The 20,745-nt window shown below is 44.4% G+C and overlaps 2 protein-coding genes across 9 annotated transcripts in view; one reads left to right on the top strand and one right to left on the bottom strand.

The window, feature by feature from the left end:
* Window positions 1–20,745, bottom strand: part of nbeal1 (neurobeachin-like 1) — a 76,107-nt gene that overhangs the window by 31,898 nt on the left and 23,464 nt on the right. Inside the window, exons 1-2 of one of the 8 annotated variants that reach the window (XR_015102489.1) lie at window positions 7,089–7,285; window positions 6,397–6,653 (exon numbers count right to left, since the gene is read on the bottom strand). Coding sequence is in view for 7 of the 8 variants with exons in the window: in XM_086125738.1 (XP_085981864.1) it covers window positions 6,397–6,447 (51 nt within the window). In the remaining variant the exon portion in view is untranslated. Of the gene's footprint in view, window positions 1–6,396; window positions 6,654–6,959; window positions 7,286–20,745 lie in introns of those variants that run through there. The other 7 variants (XM_086125738.1, XM_086125711.1, XM_086125702.1 and 4 more) reach the window with 7 other exon arrangements.
* Window positions 13,845–20,745, top strand: part of xirp2a (xin actin binding repeat containing 2a) — a 78,363-nt gene continuing 71,462 nt past the window's right edge. Inside the window, exon 1 of the mRNA XM_086125679.1 lies at window positions 13,845–14,169. Within this exon, the coding sequence (XP_085981805.1) occupies window positions 13,975–14,169 (195 nt within the window). The 5' untranslated portion in view covers window positions 13,845–13,974. The remainder of the gene's footprint in view (window positions 14,170–20,745) is intronic.

Below are 20,745 nucleotides of genomic sequence, written 5' to 3'. Positions count from 1 at the left end.
TTATTAAAAAAAAAAAACTTCACTGTGGATTTCAAAGAAGGATGTGGTCCGTGACATCAGAGGGTAAGGAGGCATTTATAGAGGCGGGTGGACGGGGCATACTCCCCAAAAAGTGTTGTTGCAGGAGTCTCCAAAGCATAGAAGGAAATGAGAAACAAGAGGGACATGATAATCAGTGGAGGAAAAGAAAGTAGCTTGGGGGACGTACTGTCTGCCATGCATACATGGGGTATAGTGTGTAGTCACACAAGACAAACCACAAGATTTCTTTTTACATTACAAGTCGACACACTGTTTTGTTTCTGTGATTATTTAAGTGTTTGAAACTTTTAACAGATAAATTTAAGAGCCAACGTAAAAAAAATGCCGAATTACTGGTCAGTGTTTGGCTGCATCAATACAGGTGAACACAAACATTTGTGAAGGAAAAGAAGGACAATGTGGCTTTCACAAATCAGCAGAGCTGATCTCAAGCCGGCCAGATACCAAGTCCATACATGTGTGTTTGTTCTGAACCATTTGTTGAAGCTAAGCTTGAACATTTAGCAACCGCTGTTTGGAGTTGTCAATTTCCATATGTATCCGACGGTAGCAGCTTCATTAGAAGGGAAGAACTTGCCGGCCTTTCTGGATAGTGTGGAGCACATTTTGTCCATCAGTGACTCTTGATGAATAAATTGTGCTTCCTTAGTTTTTGTGCCACCATAGTTAGGAGCAAGTTATTCGTTTTTGTATTACCGGTAGTTAGTTTTAGGGTAAATCCTTAGTTTGCGTGTCAGCTTTTGCTGCCGTTTACTTATGACCCATTTCTGTGAAATTGTTGTTAAATACATTGTACATGGCATTTGTTGTTAATACATTTTTACTTTGGCCTATTTTTTGTGAAGGTGATTATTGGTAAATTGATGATTGTTCGGATTGTGTTGTTTTATATTCCACTCATGGTGACCTCTTATGTTATGTACCTAACCCAAGATGGGTGCATAACATGGGGCAAAAATTGCAATGACGGCAGTACTATACTACAAACTCCTATACAACGAAATCATGTTTGCAGCAAGAAATTTTTCACAACAGGGGTTTTTCACTGTAGCAAATTTGATCTCAGATGTAAACACACACGCACACACAAACGTATGTGTACTCTTTATTTTTATTCCAATAGTGGATAAGTATGAGCACACACTTATTTGACACTTCATATAGTCAGTGTAGAAAGAAAAAAAGCGAAAGAAATTGCGAAATGTATGATCAGCATTGACTTTCACTTACATCAATTTCTTCAATAATGTATTTTATTTTGCTTCCTCCGTCTTTCATTTTGATCACTTTTACCCTCTCTTCCAGCATCAGAGCGCTTCTTGTCTTAGCTGCTTGACATCCAAAGGTCCGTTTTGTAGCCATTTTAGCAATGCAATGTTCATGCTGCGTCTGAATCTAACAATAACAAATACTTCCTGGACCCGGTGGCTTGTCTTTCCACCATCTCACTGCCTCTAACTCAACCTCCCCTTGATCGCTACCCAAGACAGTGTTGATCAGCTGATGTCATGCAATGAACTTTTAAAGCCAGCCACATGACGGTTCATAGTCCTCGATGGCCAGAGTTAGCGCGATGGAACTCACCTTCTCACTAATTAGCGCTCCAGTTAGCGTAAGGTTTTTAGCATGATAACAAGTAAAGCATTCCAGGAAACGCCCGTTTATTTGACTGTCCGTCGAGCCACAAGCAATTTACTCTGAGCAGCTAATCGGATGCATTCCACTCTATCTTCCACGGATCTACAGTAGCTACAGTATCCACACACATAGGTAGTGAGGTCCCTCTTGGCCAATCGGAGGCCAGGATGATGCTCGGTAAGCCAATGGCAGAGCAGCTATGAGTATGTTGCGTTCAGGAAACTCGCAGCTGTGTAAGCCAGCGTGGTGGTTGCTATTGCCGTTTCCGAACAAAGCAGTAGAGGTCGCTGTTGGATCAGACTTCGTTGTAGTGAATCTCTTCGCGAGGCAAAAGCAGAGAAAAAGATTTCGTATAACGCAACAGGGTTTTTTTTTCATTGTATGGGGGGCAGGAGACAGAAAAATGCAAATATTTACTGAAATAACAATTTCGATTTTCAATTTTACATGAACATTTTTTACTTGGAGCAGTTATTCACACAATCTTTCACTCAATATTACTGTCCATCAACAACAGTGAAAAAAATATTTTATCACACAACAGCTGCTTGAACAGCTCTTTTTATGGAATCAAAACAGAGCAATATAACATTATAAAGTGCACATCTAAGGTAAACTAGTACTCAGCCTATAGTGGATTTAAACCATGGTTGCATACTCCGTTTTTCTCAAGTTTGCTTTGAACACAGCAGTCAGGCTATGTTGATTCTGTTGGTCCTTCTTGCGCGGAAGTCTCTCTACGGTTTTGTGTAGACATCATTTCAGATGACTACACTTGGTTCGATGACAACACTGGAGACGTTTTATTTTCGCTAGGTCGCTACCAATGCACCACTGAACTTCACCGTCACTGTCAGACGAACACCCACTCTATTTATATGGACACGGAACACTGTAACCTTCCACACAAAATAGTTCCAAACAAGTAACAATCGCGTCAGTGGCATACATTGTATACCTGTATGATACAGGTAACTTTGGTCTTGTCAGTGGAACAATCTGGCAACTTTTTAAAAGTAAGCTTTCCATTCATAAACTCTTTAAGTATCCGTTTTCGGTGTCTCGCGCTGCCGTGGCTGGCAAAACAAATGTGCGTGGACCTATGCAGCGCGCTTGTTGTTTTGTTTCTGGTTTATTTATAGAGGAACGTAACATCCGCTGTGACGCGTGCCGCGTTAATCTCGCGAGAAAAAATGTAATCCCGTTAAAATTCTTTTAAATTAATGCCAATAAAAACGCGCTAAACTGACAGGTCTATTTATTATATAATGGACTGTCGACTGTGTCCGCTCAGCACTCCAGTGCTTTGAGAAGACCACTGCAGCATATAGCAAACATTGACGAGATGACGTCAATAAGCTGTGACGCTGGATCCAACTGACGTTTGCTTGTGATATTAGAAATATTTTCAAGCTATTGTGTAGGACTGAACACTTTTGGAACAAATAATAATCAGTTATTTTGATGGGGCTTGAAATCGCGAGTAATGAAACAATTATTAATTGAGTACATCAACATTGAAAAGTTGATTCTTTAACAAGCGTTGTTTTTGTCAACGAAGACGAAAATTATTTTGTTAACGCCCCTTTTTTCATGACAATAACAAGAGGTTGACAAGCTAAACGTGGCTCTGTGATGACTAAAACATGACGTGACGTATGTGTCGTGACGTGTGTGAGTTTTCAGTGATGAGACGAGACTGGACGAAATAGTGTGTGGTCTGTCAGATTTTCAAAATGCATGACATTTCTTTCTATTGTGCACATAATCTATCAGAAAATATCAGCAATGCTGCTGGAAGCGATCCTTTTTTTTTTTTTTTGGTCATGCCCACCACCTGGACGCATGGCACACGCAAAATAGTGGCACAACACAACACGTCTGCGGTCAATAGTCACACACACAGACACACTTTCCATTGATGGACCATGGTGGCAGTGTCAACAAAAGGTCTTGGTAGTCGCAAACAATATACGGAGACATTTTCTGTACAACCCAGCAAAGAACAATACAATGCATTGTAGATGGAGGTAATGGTAAATGTTTCCACAAACCTGGTGGAAAGAATACTACGAATCTCAGGCGGCATCTCAAGGCTTACCACGCTGATATTTTTTTGCAGGTAAGTTGCAACTAGTGAAGATATCATCCAAAAATAGTATACATTAGCTAGCATTCGATGATACTCAACAATCAGCTTGTGATACATTTCAGTGTAAGCTTAAAATTTTCAACATAACCCCTGCTCCAAATGAAAAACTTAATGCTTTAAGTTATTTTGGTTGCGCTAACTCATCTCCATTCCATGTCTGGCCGTTCAGGCACAATAATTTTCGCATCTGACTCGTACATATATGGTCCAACATACAGTACATCTTACCAACAAACTTCTTTTCCTCTAACTCAGTGGTTCTTAGCCTGGGTTCGATCGAAACCTAGGGGTTCGGTGATTCGGTCTCAGGGGTTCGACGGAGCCTGCCCTGGAGGTTAAGGTACACCAACCTCAACATGTCAATTAGTTTTGACACGCCTGCTTGGCCATCACTGGCTGGTTCATTTTGCGCACAATTAAAAAAACTTCTACATATGTCTTGAATTTGATTTAGTTTTCCCTTGTTTTTAATAAATGTGTTTTTTAATGTCTTGAATTTGTAAAAAAAAAATTAAAAAATTGAAAAAAAACATTTTTATTTTTCACTAATGAAGGGTTCGGTGAATATGTACACTTTCCATGATGATCCCTGCTATTGTTGTCCTTGAAATGATGTCACACTTCTGGGTTTGTCACGCGCCAGGATCTCATGTCAGGAAAACAGTTACTTTGTCCGATTTACAAAATTGAAATATTTTTTTCATGCTTTATTGAATGTATTTTCTTTAATTACTTTACTTGTGACATAAAAATGTTTCATTTGAGATTTTAATAGTAATATTGATAAAATCTTATTGATTCCCATCCATAATAAGCATTACCCGTATGTCATATTTCTTTTATCTTATGTTATTTTCAAGTCTTGGGAGTCACTGGACTAACCTGGGACCTCGGGGATTGTATTTTATTGCCATGTCATGTGGAAATGTGTGTTGGTACTACAAAAAATTCCTTGGATCTTTGTATCCTTGGTTTTTGAGGAAAGTAAACTTCCTCGAATCCTTGACAACTCAACTCTATTACTTGAATGGACAATGTGAAAAAGCAAATACCAACTCCTCCTTGACGTATTAGCCTCTTCCGGGCAGTGTAGTGACAGCATGGATGGAGTACACACAATGAGATGAAAAAGTTGCAATTGAACTCGTTTTTCACAGATTCAAAAGAATTTGTGCCTTTGAGCAATGCTCTCTGCAAGCTGCGTACATGAACAACTGTACACTGCGCTCACCCCCTCAGCGCAATAAAAAATGATGCGATATATGATTGTAGCAGAGTCGCTGATGGTGTTGTTGTACTCTCGCCTGACTTGAGAGCGGGCAGAATGGGGTTGATTCCCCCTCACTGATGGTGTAGATGTAGGTGTGAATGGTTGCGCGTCTCGGTATGTGCCCTGCAACTGACTGGCGACCAGTTCAGGGTGTAGTCTGCCTTTTGCCCGAAGTTACCTGGTTTTGGCTCCAGCACCCCCACGACCCTGTTCTGGATAATGGTCGTACTGTATTGCACATTTTATACTCACACACACACACACACACACACACACACACACACACACACACACACACACACACACACACACACACACATCCATATTCCTTTCCGCTTTATCCTCACAAGGGTCGTGGGGGTTGCTGGAGCCTATCCCAGCCGTCTTCGGACAGTAGCGGGGGACACCCTGACACCCGGAACTGGTTGCCAGCCAATCGCAGGGCACACACAGACGAACAACCAACCGCACTCACACTCACACCTCGGGACAATTTAGAGTGATCCATTAACCTGCCATGCATGTTTTTGGAATGCATGGCATGCATGGAAACTCCTGATCTAATTTTCCTAATGCAAGGAGAATCTGCCAAGAATCATTCTGGCTCATGGCCAGAACAAAACCATATAAAAACGGACATCCTTCCAGACAGCATGATGCTGATTCAATGCCACAACACACTCTGATCAAAGTTTATACTTGACTGACTGTGCAACCACACACCATTGGCTGAGATGACATGCATTCAAGATCACGTGATCAAACAAGCTTTACTTCCACAAACAGCTTTATTTTCATGACGAAAATACTCTCAAGGGAGGAGGTTGCCGAACTCTGTGTGTTATTGTCAGGGATTAGTGTGGGCAGTGTGTTGTTGCAGCCAGACTCACATGAGGAGCAGCTCAGGCAGGCTGTTTTGATTGGACGCCTGGAAATGCTCAGGCTTTATAGGCAGGTGAATTAAATTTGGCCAACAGCTGACTCAAGTGTGCCGGCTCAGTTTGAGAGTCAGCTCATTCATCTCCACAGTACAAATTGCACACAATGCCCATATGATGATGAGCAATTATCAGACAAACTGACATGACCTTCTATTGTTACACACACACACACACACACACACACACACACACACACACACACACACACACACACACACACACTTGCTTATGTCAGACTGAGCAAGTATTGTTGGCACTATTTACACAGCCTGGTTCATTGCAAACACGCACTAATGAGCTGTCAGATACGTCAGACACAAGTGTAAGAACGGAGCGATGGGATCGCATCTCACCTTGGTGCAGTAAAGCATCCAAACCTCGTACAGTCTCTCGCTAGATGCCATTACGCCACTGAGTGCCCGTTGGGCTGCAAAGCTCCACAGAGGTCACTTCCGTGGGAGCTTCATTGTCGTCAAGTCAACCTCGGTTGCTGGGCAATCATGATCGTCCCACGCTGGCATTACATCACAGAAAACCAGAGAAATCCACGGAAAAACGTCCAAGAAGGAATTGCTGATGGCTGCTGGGGATTAAAATTCCTTCGTCTTCTCTGGAGAAGGAGGAGACAGTTAGTATCCAGAATAATGATGACCACACACCTCAGATTTATTCAATCGTTACCGTACAAATAAACGCAACGAAATTTGTCACTCTCGATGCACTTTGAGCTGCCCTACGATATCCAAGCAGAAACAGTCTGACTACTGTACCCGGTCAACACGCACACATGAAACATGTCTATTTCTCGTGTGTGCTCCATAAGCAAGCTACAATCGGCCTCAACAGTCCTGTTGTAACAGCTACATAACACCTTCAGACATTTTCGGGCAAAAAATAAGGCGTTAGACGACATTACCTGCTCAAGCTAACATCAAGCTAGCTGTCAAAACGCCCATTTCCAGCTGTTAACATTCCCCCTGTCATGTGACAGAAACTGCTCGTCTTACCGAACCTGTCAAACCACGACGACCGAGAATGGCGGTACCTGTTTGTTTTGGTTTCGCCGAAGAGAATCCGGAGACACCTGGGTAGCGAAAACCACTCTCTTTGCCGGAGCAGATCACGTCAAGTTGACAAAAACGACGCGATGAGTGGAACGGAGTGGAGCCTTCTGTTCGATGGTGACGTTCAGGTTTTTTCAGAACAAGAGAGTGGGTTTCCAAGGCATCCCAAATTGGAATTTAATCACAAAAAGGGCAACATTTAATGTGTGCAGTCGCCCATCTGAAGACCATTGTTATTAATACTGTTCAATATATATATAATATATATATTATATATATATATATATATATATATATATATATATACAGTATATATATATTTTATATATATATGAGGATATAGCGGTTCAGAAGATGAATGAATGAATGAATGTGTGTGTGTGTGTGTTGTTTATATGAATATATCGGAACCCCTTCGTGTATATACAGTGGCCTCTTATTTTGTTAACAAACCGGAAATTAATTACGGAGAGTAATTAGTTTATTTGTAAATTTACACTGGCAGTGTTATGCTTTTGTGTTGTCTCGCAGAAGTACGTTTGTTAATTGTGTAATGTATTTATTATACGATGATAATTGGCAGTTGAGCGTCAAAACATACATTCGTACTTTTAATGTTTACGACATTTTTAACTGCTTTACGGTGCCGATGTGGCCTTCAATATTTGCCAAAGCCTCCATGCTAAAATCCCTTTTTGATGTTGTACCGTTGCCCAGTGGAGAAGGTATTAAGATGCAACGAATAAGGAGAATTCACAGTGAATAGCAGATTGTTTTGTCTTTCACAAATTAAAAAAACACTTAAAGTAATTTCTTTTTATCAATTTGAATGAATAAAAGTCATGAAACCGAATTCACAATTGAATAACATACTAGTCCTGATTCTTCTCCCGGCATCCTAACTCAGATTCAAAGTTTGACAAGAAAGTGTGATGTAATTCACATTTCACAATCTATATATTAAATCGAACGCGCTTCTTCTATTTCACCTCTTATAAATATAGGTTTTCTCCGGGTACTCCGGTTTCCTCCCACATTCAGAAGACATGCATGGCAGGCTGTTTGAACGCTCAAATTTGTCCCTAGGTGTGAGTGTGAGCGCGGATGGTTGTTCGTCACTGTGTGCCCTGCGATTGGCTGGCAACCAGTTCAGGGTGTCCCCCGCCTACTGCCCGAAGACAGCTGGGATAGGCTCCAGCACCCCCCGCAACCCTAGTGAGGATAAAAGCGGTTCGGAAAATGAATGAATGAATAAATATAGTACTACAGCTGAACGTTGGAACATTAAAAGACTGTACAATATACAATACTGTACATAAGTTGAGCTATAAGCAGCAGAGGGCAGCATTGGCCTGTGAATAATTGGCCCCTAAAATCAAATGGGGTTCATTGTGTGTGAGTTTCAGTTTGTCTTTAAATAGTCTAATTAGCACCTCCCTCAAAGTCCTCCACTTTTAATTGCAAGTTACTGCTCCCACGGCACAATAAGCCTGACGTGGCCTTGGACGTAAAGACTAATAGGCATCTACTTTTCCATATGGAGCAGATGTTGGCTGGTTAGGGGAGCAGATGGCAATTGTGTTTAAAGAAAACTGGAGAGAAAACCTCAGAGTCAACTGTACCCCAGCACACTGAAAAAAGTCATGAACTAAGAGGATTCAAAACAAAAGTGAATCCTCCCTTATGTAATAGAATCTGGCAATGGCATTCAACATCATTTTTACCCTGCTGAGCCTGTGAAGATATGAAATACTGTATTAAAGGAAAGCTCTCTGAATTTTAGCCTGTGGCATAAAATACATTTCATGAAAATGGGTCATTCAACCCTTCTCTTGGTAACTTTTCAATGCTCTCACATTAATTAAGAAATATACAAATCTTGTAAAATTCAACAAATCTTGAATTTGTTGCATTTTTATATCATTATTATATCGGGTAAATGACATGTATAATGTTCAAAAACTTTTATTGATAGAAACTACGCATTGAAATAATTTGGATTTTGGGTGGATTGTTCAGACACGACCTGTGAGAGAGTTCAATCCTGTTATTAGTATGTACTGCAACTTGGTTACCAAATATTCAGTTTACTGCAATGTCGTGAATGTTACCTCACTATCATAATATTTTCTCATGTATGTGCGGACACTTTTTCTTAGTTGAAATGCTTTACATTGTAATGTGCAAAGAAGAGCTGGAAGACTGACAAAAATAAAAGGGAGCAAACTGCTGCTTCTGAAGTGGTGTGTTACTACTGTGACTGTGAATTAATCCAAAAATATGGATATTGAAGCTGCAAACTCAACAGTTAATTATGTTATATTTAACAATACTTACTGTTATAAATTTTAAATAAAACCTCATGTGTCTGTCATTCCTGCATGTTTTTTCTTTTTCGAATATTAATTTAATGAAACCCATTTAACATAATGTGTTCAGAATTTTATTCTAATTCACCAAAAATATGAAATATATGAATATTGTTTATCTCGTAGGGGCAGCCGAAGACGGCTGGGATAGGCTCCAGCACCCCCCGCGACCCTAGTGAGGATCAAGCGGTTCAGAGAATGGATGGATGGATGTTTATCTCTTTCAGATCTGCAGACTCCTTGTTTTTTGAAATTCCTGCCAAGAGAGATTGCACTTCCTGAGTATGGCATCATGGGAGCTGTAGGCTTTTAGCCTATCCTCCTGACTACCAGGAAAAAAAAATGTTGTCCAATCACATTTATTTTGAAATTCCCCAATCTATGTGAAGTAATTGGACTACTCCAAAAGAAATTTTTGAAATTCCACTACATTTTTCAAACACTTGAATACTATGCTCAAATACACTTAAAACAGCTCAACGTGTTCATAAGAGTCTTATAAATAAAATGCCAACAGCATTTCAAGACAAAATGTGTTTGATAAAAAGTATTACTTTTCCTCTTCCCATAAAAAGTGCTTGCACTAAGGGAAGCCATTTTCTTACTCTTTCTAACCCCTACAAATTTGGTATCATTGGAAAGCACTGAAAGTCTTCTTTAGAGTAACAAAGGGAGTTAATGCGATTGGATGCACTGGGTGGGAGATATTTAGGTTCACAAATGTCCTCTACAGAGGACAAATTTGAACTACTGGTAGTCAGGAGGCTATAATGCGAAAAACCAACTAACAGGGTGCAATATGACTTTGAGGACACCCAGTACAAATAGATAAATAAATAAACAAAGATAATAATATTATATATATATAAATTCCTTGTCTCACCCCCCCTCGGGTGGTGTCCGTCCCTCATTCAGCTCTGGTCCTCTACCAGAGGCCAGGAAGCTTGAGGGTTCTGCGCGGTATCCTTGCTGTTCCCAGCACTGCACATTTCTGGACTGAGATGTCCGATGTTGTTCCCGGGATCTGTTGCAACCACTCATCTAGTTTGGGGCTCACTGCCCCGAGTGCTCCGACCACCACAGGCACGACTGTCACCTTTACCTTCCAGGCTCTCTCCAGCTCCTCTCTGAGCCCTTGGTATTTCTCGAGTTTCTCGTGTTCCTTCTTTCTGATGTTTCCATCACTTGGGACCGCTACATCCACTACAACGGCTTTCCTCTGCCCTTTATCTATGATCACGATATCTGGTTGGTTCGCCATTACCATCTTGTCAGTCTGGATCTGGAAGTCCCACAGGATCTTCGCTCTGTCATTCTCCACCACCTTCGGAGGTGTTTCCCATTTTGACCTTGGGGTTTCCAGTCCATACTCCGCACAGATGTTTCGGTAGACTATGCCAGCCACCTGGTTATGGCGTTCCATGTAGGCTTTCCCTGCCAGCATCTTACACCCTGCAGTAATGTGTTGGATCGTCTCAGGTGCCTCTTTGCACAACCTACACCTTGGGTCTTGTCTGGTGTGGTATATCTGGGCCTCAATGGCTCTGGTGCTCAGGGCCTGTTCCTGAGCAGCCAGGATGAGTGCCTCTGTGCTGTCCTTCAGGCCAGCCCTCTCTAGCCATTGATAGGACTTCTTGAGATCGGCCACTTCAGTTATGGTCCGGTGGTACATCCCGTGTAGGGGCTTGTCCTCCCATGATGGTCCCTCTTCCAGCGCCTCATCTTCTGTTCCCCATTCTCTGAGACATTCTCTGAGTACGTCATCCGTTGGAGCCTTCTCCTTGATGTATTCATGGAGCTTGGATGTTTCATCCTGGACAGTGGCTCTCACACTCACTAGTCCCCGGCCTCCTTCCTTTCGGCTTGCGTACAGTCTCAGGGTGCTGGATTTGGGATGGAACCCTCCGTGCATGGTTAGGAGCTTTCGGGTCTTAACGTCCGTGGTCTGAATCTCTTCCTTTGGCCACCTTATTATTCCTGCAGGGTATCTGATCACTGGCAGGGCATAGCTGTTTATTGCCCGGGTCTTATTCTTGCCATTGAGCTGGCTTCTTAGGACTTGCCTCACTCGCTGGAGGTATTTGGCCGTAGCCGCTTTCCTTGCTGCCAGTTCGAGGTTGCCATTGACTTGTGGTATACCGAGGTACTTGAAGCTGTCCTCAATGTCTGCTATTGTTCCTTCAGGGAGTGAGACCCCTTCAGTGCGGACTACCTTTCCTCTCTTAGTCACCATCCGACTACATTTCTCAAGCCCGAATGACATCCCGATGTCGCTGCTGTAGATCCTGGTTGTGTGGATCAGGGAGTCTATGTCCCTTTCGCTCTTAGCATACAGCTTTAAGTCATCCATGTAGAGGAGGTGACTGATTGTAGCTCCATTTCTGAGGCGGTATCCATAGCCTGTCTTGGTGATTACTTGGCTTAGGGGGTTCAGTCCTATGCAGAACAGCAGTGGGGAGAGTGCATCACCTTGGTATATGCCACATTTGATGGACACTTGGGTAAGTGGCTTGCCATTGGCTTCAAGTGTGGTTTTCCACATCCTCACCGAGTTCGCAACGAATGCTCTTAGGGTCCTGTTCACCTTATACAACTCCAAGCATTCAGTGATCCATGTATGTGGCATCGAGTCATAGGCTTTCTTGTAATCAATCCAGGCTGTGCACAGGTTGGTACGTCGGGACCTGCAGTCTTGTGCGACTGTTCTGTCAACCAGGAGCTGATGTTTGGCTCCTCTGGTATCTCTACCAATGCCCTTCTGTGCTTTGCTCACGTATTGATCCATGTGTCCACTTATCTTAGCCGCAATGATGCCTGACATGAGCTTCCATGTTGTGGAGAGACAGGTTATTGGCCGATAGTTGGATGGGACTGCACCCTTTGAGGGATCCTTCATGATCAGGATCGTTCGCCCTTCGGTTAGCCATCCTGGGTGAGTCCCATCCCTCAGCAGCTGGTTCATTTGTGCTGCTAGGCGCTCATGGAATGCTGTGAGTTTCTTTAGCCAGTAGGTGTGGACCATGTCCGGGCCTGGTGCTGTCCAGTTCTTCATATCTGAGACTCTTTCCTGTATGTCTGCCACTGTTATGGTAACTGGCTTCTGTTCAGGGAGGTTGCTGTGCTCCTCTCTCAGGGTCACCAGCCATTGTGCACTGCTGTTATGTGCAACCTCCTTCTCCCAAATGCCTTTCCAGTACCTTTCAGTTCCCAGTCTTGGTGGTTCAGCTCTGTTGTTAGGACCCTGCCACTGAGCGTACACTTTTGCAGGTTGTGTTGCGAATAGCCTGTTTATTCGTCTGGCCTCATTCTCTTTCGTGTACCGCTTTAGGCGGCTGGACAAGGCTTGGAGCCTTTGTTTGGCAGTTTCGAGTGCTTCAGGTATGGTCATCTGGATGTACCTCTCGGGTATCGGCCTCTTTATCACACCTCTCTGGGCCTCCGTCAATTGACTCACATCTTTCCGAGCCGCCTTGATCTTAGCCTCCAGCCGTCTTCTCCATGGTGGGTAACGTATCTCATGGCTTCCATGGTTGCTCTTATAGCCAAGCATCTCAAGGATCACTGATGCTGAAGCGTATATCAGCTCATTGGTTTCCGTATATATATATATATGCTGGAGCTTATCCCAACTGTCTTCGGGCAGTAGGCGAGGGACACTCTGAACCGGTTGCCAGCCAATCGCAGGGCACACAGAAGCAAGCAACCATTCACGTCCACATTCACACCGCGGGACAATTTTGAGTGTTCAAATAGCCTGCCATGCATGTTTTCGGAATGTGGGAGGAAACCGGAGGACCCGGAGAAAACCCACGCAAGCATGGGGAGAACATGCAAACTCCACACAGGAAGGCCGGAGCTGGAATTGAACTCTGCACTGTGAAGTCAAGTGATCGTGTGGACCATCCTCCTTTATGGCTGTGAGACTTGGCCTTTGAGCGTGGTCAACCAACGCAAGCTGGAAAACTTCGACAATTGCCTCCGCCGCCGCCGTTCGGACCGGGTCCCTACTGCTGATCTCCGCCGCTGCCTGCACCTTCATCCTTTACCAGTGATTCTCCTGCAACGCCGACTCTGTTGGTTCAGACATGCGGCACGCCACCAGGAGGGCGAGCTGATCAGGGATGTTCTCCTTCCTGCTCCTTTGCCAACCTGGCGCAAGCGGCGTGGTGGACAAGTCAAGACCAGGGCCGCCACGATGATTAAAAGATTAATCGTATTGAACGGCTTCTCTGCTCCATTCTTTGCTCTGGCAGCCTCATTCTTTTTCCCTCTGTGTGTGTAATTACAGGGAATATGAAGGAGGGAAAAAAAACATTGGCATACTTTCCCTTTCTCCTCCTCCTTCCAGCCTGCTTAACGTGTGGAGCTCCTCGCACAAAGAGGAACCCTGCAACAATCTTTCATTCACCTTCTCTCTGTGCTTCATCTTCTCACCCACACGAAACACTTCCTCTTCTGAAGGGAAAGGGAAAGTGGGGGATACGGTTTCCTGACGACAATGGAAACTCAATCAGGAAATAGAGAGGGGGTAGAGAGCCCGGTGTCCTCAGACATCCACTCCCAAGGCCACCACGGGCTGCAGGTAGAGACATCAGAAGATCTGGTACTCAAAGAGGACCTGCAAGCTGCTAAGAGGATTGAAAAGTTCGACATCCCGCTTGACAGTCTTAAGAGGATGTTTGAGAAGTCAAACGTGAGTATAGAAAATCTGTTACATTCCGTCTACTTCTTTGTTCACTTTCCAGTTTTTTTGCATGTTACCAGAGTCCATCATTTGTCATATGCCTTGTACTGCCAGTTAAATATGTCGCCTCATTGGATAGGTTTCATGAGACTAGCATTTCAACAAGGAAGCTGAAAAGAAATGTGAAAAATGTATGCAGAAGCCACAAGTAGCAGGCCAAGCATCTGGTAGACAGATCGCTGTGGGGAAATAACACGCTAGGAAATTTATCAACACACACACACACACACACACACACACACACACACACACACACACACACACACACACACACACACACACACACACACACACACACACACACATTTCTTTTTATTGCTCTTTTCGGGGGTGATTTGTTATTGTGCAAAAAGTGCATTATTAATTAATATCCTAAAAAACACAGCCCTCCAGGAAACCCTGAAAACACTGCAGCATTTTTCTAAGCGAATAATGTAAAAATCTTGTGTGGCAAGTGGTGACACACTTTAAAGCATTGGTAGCCAAAGAGTTGATATCATTATTTGGAGGATATCATTAATTGTATTCTATGGTTGAATTGAGTGGGGGGGGGGGGGCGCAAAGTTAGAGAGCACATCTCTCCTGCTTTGTTTTTCCATCTCAGCTGGCAACCTGAGAGGAAAGTCTCACTCACATTTTCCAAATATCAAATGATGACTTTGAGGAGCCCAGACGACCTACTTTTTTAACCCACTGTGGTTGTGAAATTTATTGCAGTGGGTTTTGGGATGATGGTAAATGGAAAAACTTCACCATCATCCAAATCCTCTTCCTGATGCCACAACACAATCCAGAGCCAGTGCATTATGGGGAATGTAGTCATGCAGTGCCAGTCAGTGACACAGACACATTCAGTGCCACTGGACAGTGCCATTCAATACCCTGTTATTTGAGACAGACGTATGGTTAAGTAGGATTTCAAAATAACCCGGTAATTGCTATGACGGCTCGAGCTGGACTCACATCAAACATCTCAAAAAAGACAGTGAACAAGGATCACTTGATGTCACATCTGGCAAACGAGGTATAAATATTCCACAGAGATGACTGTGGCTAATGATCTGCATGAAAAACAAAAAAGAGGCACCATGGCAGTCTTTGTTCTTCTCAGCTTAGCTCAGGGGTGTCCAAAGTCGCTCCTGGAGGGCCGCTGTCCTGCCTGTTTTCCAGCTCTCCCAGGAGAAACACAACTGATTCACATCATCAGGATTGTTCTAATGCTGCTCCAGAGCTGGTTGATGAGCTGATCATTTGAATCAGGTGTGTTACAGATGGGAGAGCTGGAAAACAGGCAGGACAGCGGCCCTCCAGCCGCCTATATATATATACATATATATATATATATATATATATATATATATATAGGCATCGGTTTGGCATACGGGAGACGGTGGTTCGAATCCCGCTTGGGGCAAAAAATGAGCACATAACACCATGCAGTGTGGGTCCTTGGGCAAGATCCTTCACGCTAATGCCTACCTCATACAATGATGAGAGACAATAAAATGAATGACATGCCGGCTCAGACATCGCCCGGCCAAACAAGGTCTGTGTCAGGTGCTGGGGAACCAGAGCACCTTGATGAAAAATGGGCTACTGGAACAAAGCGGAGATGGGCGAGATGCGATAACATGGCTCTGTTGGAATGATACTACTCAAGCAACCCTAGTCAGAGGGGTTACATGCAGAGAATGTGGGCTGAATGGTTACTTTGAAACCCACAGTCACGGTTGACCACGAAACAACTAGTAACTCAGTGTTCCAACATCCACAAACGGCAACTGCTGTCACAACTTGAGATTGATGAGGTACAACGCAGGTTCCATGGTGAAGGGCCCCAGGCTGCCAAATCAGAGGAGGAGGTCATAGATTGGGAGGCAAGCCCCAATGAATGCAGATGATGAGATTGGGAGGCCAGCCCCAATGAATGAAATGCTGAGCGAGGCAGCAACTGACCTGAAAGCTAAGATCAAGGCGAGAATGAAAGCTGGGCAACCTAGAAACCGATTACAACGGCTATGTGAAGTACCACCTGAAAGTCTCATGGAAAGTGTGAATGCAGCACTGAGAGCGATCCCTACCGTAACGATCACGGAAACCAATGAGCTGATATACGCTTCAGCATCAGTGATCCTTGAGATGCTTGGCTATAAGAGCAACCATGGAAGCCATGAGATACGTTACCCACCATGGAGAAGACGGCTGGAGGCTAAGATCAAGGCGGCTCGGAAAGATGTGAGTCAATTGACGGAGGCCCAGAGAAGTGTGATGAAAAGGCCGATACCCGAGAGGTACATCCAGATGACCATACCTGAAGCACTCGAAACTGCCAAACAAAGGCTCCAAGCCTTGTCCAGCCGCCTAAAGCGGTACACGAAAGAGAATGAGGCCAGACGAATAAACAGGCTATTCGCAACACAACCTGCAAAAGTGTACGCTCAGTGGCAGGGTCCTAACAACAGAGCTGAACCACCAAGACTGGGAACTGAAAGGTACTGGAAAGGCATATGGGAGAAGGAGGTTGCACATAACAGCAGTGCACAATGGCTGGTGACCCTGAGAGAGGAGCACAGCAACCTCCCTGAACAGAAGCCAGTTACCATAACAGTGGCAGACATACAGGAAAGAGTCTCAGATATGAAGAACTGGACAGCACCAGGCCCGGACATGGTCCACACCTACTGGCTAAAGAAACTCACAGCATTCCATGAGCGCCTAGCAGCACAAATGAACCAGCTGCTGAGGGATGGGACTCACCCAGGATGGCTAACCGAAGGGCGAACGATCCTGATCATGAAGGATCCCTCAAAGGGTGCAGTCCCATCCAACTATCGGCCAATAACCTGTCTCTCCACAACATGGAAGCTCATGTCAGGCATCATTGCGGCTAAGATAAGTGGACACATGGATCAATACGTGAGCAAAGCACAGAAGGGCATTGGTAGAGATACCAGAGGAGCCAAACATCAGCTCCTGGTTGACAGAACAGTCGCACAAGACTGCAGGTCCCGACGTACCAACCTGTGCACAGCCTGGATTGATTACAAGAAAGCCTATGACTCGATGCCACATACATGGATCACTGAATGCTTGGAGTTGTATAAGGTGAACAGGACCCTAAGAGCATTCGTTGCGAACTCGGTGAGGATGTGGAAAACCACACTTGAAGCCAATGGCAAGCCACTTACCCAAGTGTCCATCAAATGTGGCATATACCAAGGTGATGCACTCTCCCCACTGCTGTTCTGCATAGGACTGAACCCCCTAAGCCAAGTAATCACCAAGACAAGCTATGGATACCGCCACAGAAATGGAGCTACAATCAGTCACCTCCTCTACATGGATGACATAAAGCTGTATGCTAAGAGCGAAAGGGACATAGACTCCCTGATCCACACAACCAGGATCTACAGCAGCGACATCGGGATGTCATTCGGGCTTGAGAAATGTAGTCGGATGATGACTAAGAGAGGAAAGGTAGTCCGCACTGAAGGGGTCTCACTCCCTGAAGGAACAATAGCAGACATTGAGGACAGCTTCAAGTACCTCGGTATACCACAAGTCAATGGCAACCTCGAACTGGCAGCAAGGAAAGCGGCTACGGCCAAATACCTCCAGCGAGTGAGGCAAGTCCTAAGAAGCCAGCTCAATGGCAAGAATAAGACCCGGGCAATAAACAGCTATGCCCTGCCAGTGATCAGATACCCTGCAGGAATAATAAGGTGGCCAAAGGAAGAGATTCAGACCACGGACGTTAAGACCCGAAAGCTCCTAACCATGCACGGAGGGTTCCATCCCAAATCCAGCACCCTGAGACTGTACGCAAGCCGAAAGGAAGGAGGCCGGGGACTAGTGAGTGTGAGAGCCACTGTCCAGGATGAAACATCCAAGCTCCATGAATACATCAAGGAGAAGGCTCCAACGGATGACGTACTCAGAGAATGTCTCAGAGAATGGGGAACAGAAGATGAGGCGCTGGAAGAGGGACCATCATGGGAGGACAAGCCCCTACACGGGATGTACCACCGGACCATAACTGAAGTGGCCGATCTCAAGAAGTCCTATCAATGGCTAGAGAGGGCTGGCCTGAAGGACAGCACAGAGGCACTCATCCTGGCTGCTCAGGAACAGGCCCTGAGCACCAGAGCCATTGAGGCCCAGATATACCACACCAGACAAGACCCAAGGTGTAGGTTGTGCAAAGAGGCACCTGAGACGATCCAACACATTACTGCAGGGTGTAAGATGCTGGCAGGGAAAGCCTACATGGAACGCCATAACCAGGTGGCTGGCATAGTCTACCGAAACATCTGTGCGGAGTATGGACTGGAAACCCCAAGGTCAAAATGGGAAACACCTCCGAAGGTGGTGGAGAATGACAGAGCGAAGATCCTGTGGGACTTCCAGATCCAGACTGACAAGATGGTAATGGCGAACCAACCAGATATCGTGATCATAGATAAAGGGCAGAGGAAAGCCGTTGTAGTGGATGTAGCGGTCCCAAATCATGGAAACATCAGAAAGAAGGAACATGAGAAACTCGAGAAATACCAAGGGCTCAGAGAGGAGCTGGAGAGAGCCTGGAAGGTAAAGGTGACAGTCGTGCCTGTGGTGGTCGGAGCACTCGAGGCAGTGACCCCCAAACTAGATGAGTGGTTGCAACAGATCCGGGGAACAACATCGGACATCTCAGTCCACAAATGTGCAGTGCTGGGAACAGCAAGGATACTGCGCAGAACCCTCAAGCTTCCTGGCCTCTGGTAGAGGACCCGAGCTGAATGAGGGACGGACACCACCCGAGGGGGGGTGAGACAAGGATTTTTTTAAAATTTATATACACACACAATACAATACATGCTGATATATATATGCAGGCGTGCTGGAGCCAATGTTTTCATAAATTGATAATGATTGCTTTTTCTGGTTTGGTCCGTAATATGTCAGATAACAGGGAAACATGTTGACCATTGTTTTCCAAAGTAATAACAGATGTTTCCAAATGTCTTATTCTGAGCACCCCCGACCCCCAAAAGATAATCCGTCTGCTTTCATGGAGGATATTTTTATATATATATATATATATATATATATATATATATATAGGGCGGCCCGGTAGTCCAGTGGTTAGCACGTCGGCTTCACAGTGCAGAGGTACCGGGTTCGATTCCAGCTCCGGCCTCCCTGTGTGGAGTTTGCATGTTCTCCCCGGGCCTGCGTGGGTTTTCTCCGGGTGCTCCGGTTTCCTCCCACATTCCAAAAACATGCATGGCAGGCTGATTGGACGCTCTAAATTGTCCCTAGGTGTGAGTGTGGGCGTGGATGGTTGTTCGTCTCTGTGTGCCCTGCGATTGGCTGGCAACTGATTCAGGGTGTCCCCCGCCTACTGCCCGAAGACGGCTGGGATAGGCTCCAGCACCCCCCGCGACTAGTGAGGATCAAGAGGTTCGGAAAATGGATGGATATATATATATATATATTTTTTGTGAGGCTGAAATTAGAGGAAATTGACAATTTTACAATGTCTCCCAACAATGTCTCTAAATGATTAATCAGTGATCAAAATAGTTGTCAGTTAATTTGATGATGGATTAACTGTCGAGTATTCGATTAATTTTGACACCTAAACTTTTGGCCCTTTGTGCTCATCTGTAGACAAGAAGTAGCTCTCCTTTTCAAAAAAGGTTGGTGACCTCTGGTTTAGACTGACCCTATTTTTGTCATTTAAACTTTTCTGCCAAAAGAAACCATAGTAATGGGAAGCATCAAGATATTTTTGGCTGCGCATGCCAGAATGTGACATCAAGCATTGGAGTTAATACTCGCTTCAGAGGTTCAAACAATTGTTCTGCAAATGCCTGTGCCTCAGCTCACTCGTCACTGTCACATTTCTTCCAGACACAGTAGCATGCTGTTTGAAGATATTTCTTTTTCTATTAAAATCATCATCATTGTGTTTCCTTGTTCTATCTGTTGAAATGGCTTTTTTCCTCATCGATTTCAACTACATTCACCAGTCACATCCTTAGGTACAGCCTCCATCCATCCATTTATTTTACCGCTTGCTCTCATTTGGGTGCTGCTGGAGCCTACCACAGCTGACTGTGGTCGAGGGGCCCGGAGCAAAGTAAATCAACAAAGTCAAAATATCTTGTGTATGTATATATGTAACTAATGCCTCTCAGGTTAATTGATGAAAATGTTGTCACGGGACAAATTCTTGATACAGCTCTTGTTTTGCTTATCATTTTAATGTAGGCCTATACAAGGACGTACAGGGCCTGAAATTTGGCCCAAGAGTTTGAGATAGAGAGGCTCCTGGTGCTCAACTCAAGGCCGAACGTTTTTTTGTTCCAACTGCCACGTGGCGAAAGCCCGAATATTAACCAATAAGCAGTGACAATGATTTTAGGTCACATCAATTTTGTGACATAAAAAGTAATATGCACAGTGCAACTGTCTACAGTGCAGAAGCCTGACACACATCTCTACTGGTCTAGTTATTGCTGCTTCCTGCTCCATTCTCTT

This window comes from Hippocampus guttulatus, chromosome 1 (assembly GCF_054856545.1).
Source record: "Hippocampus guttulatus isolate MCC_2025c chromosome 1, RoL_Hgut_1.0, whole genome shotgun sequence".
NCBI classification, from domain to species: Eukaryota; Metazoa; Chordata; class Actinopteri; order Syngnathiformes; family Syngnathidae; genus Hippocampus; species Hippocampus guttulatus.
This window is presented reverse-complemented; position numbering and strand designations above follow the sequence as displayed.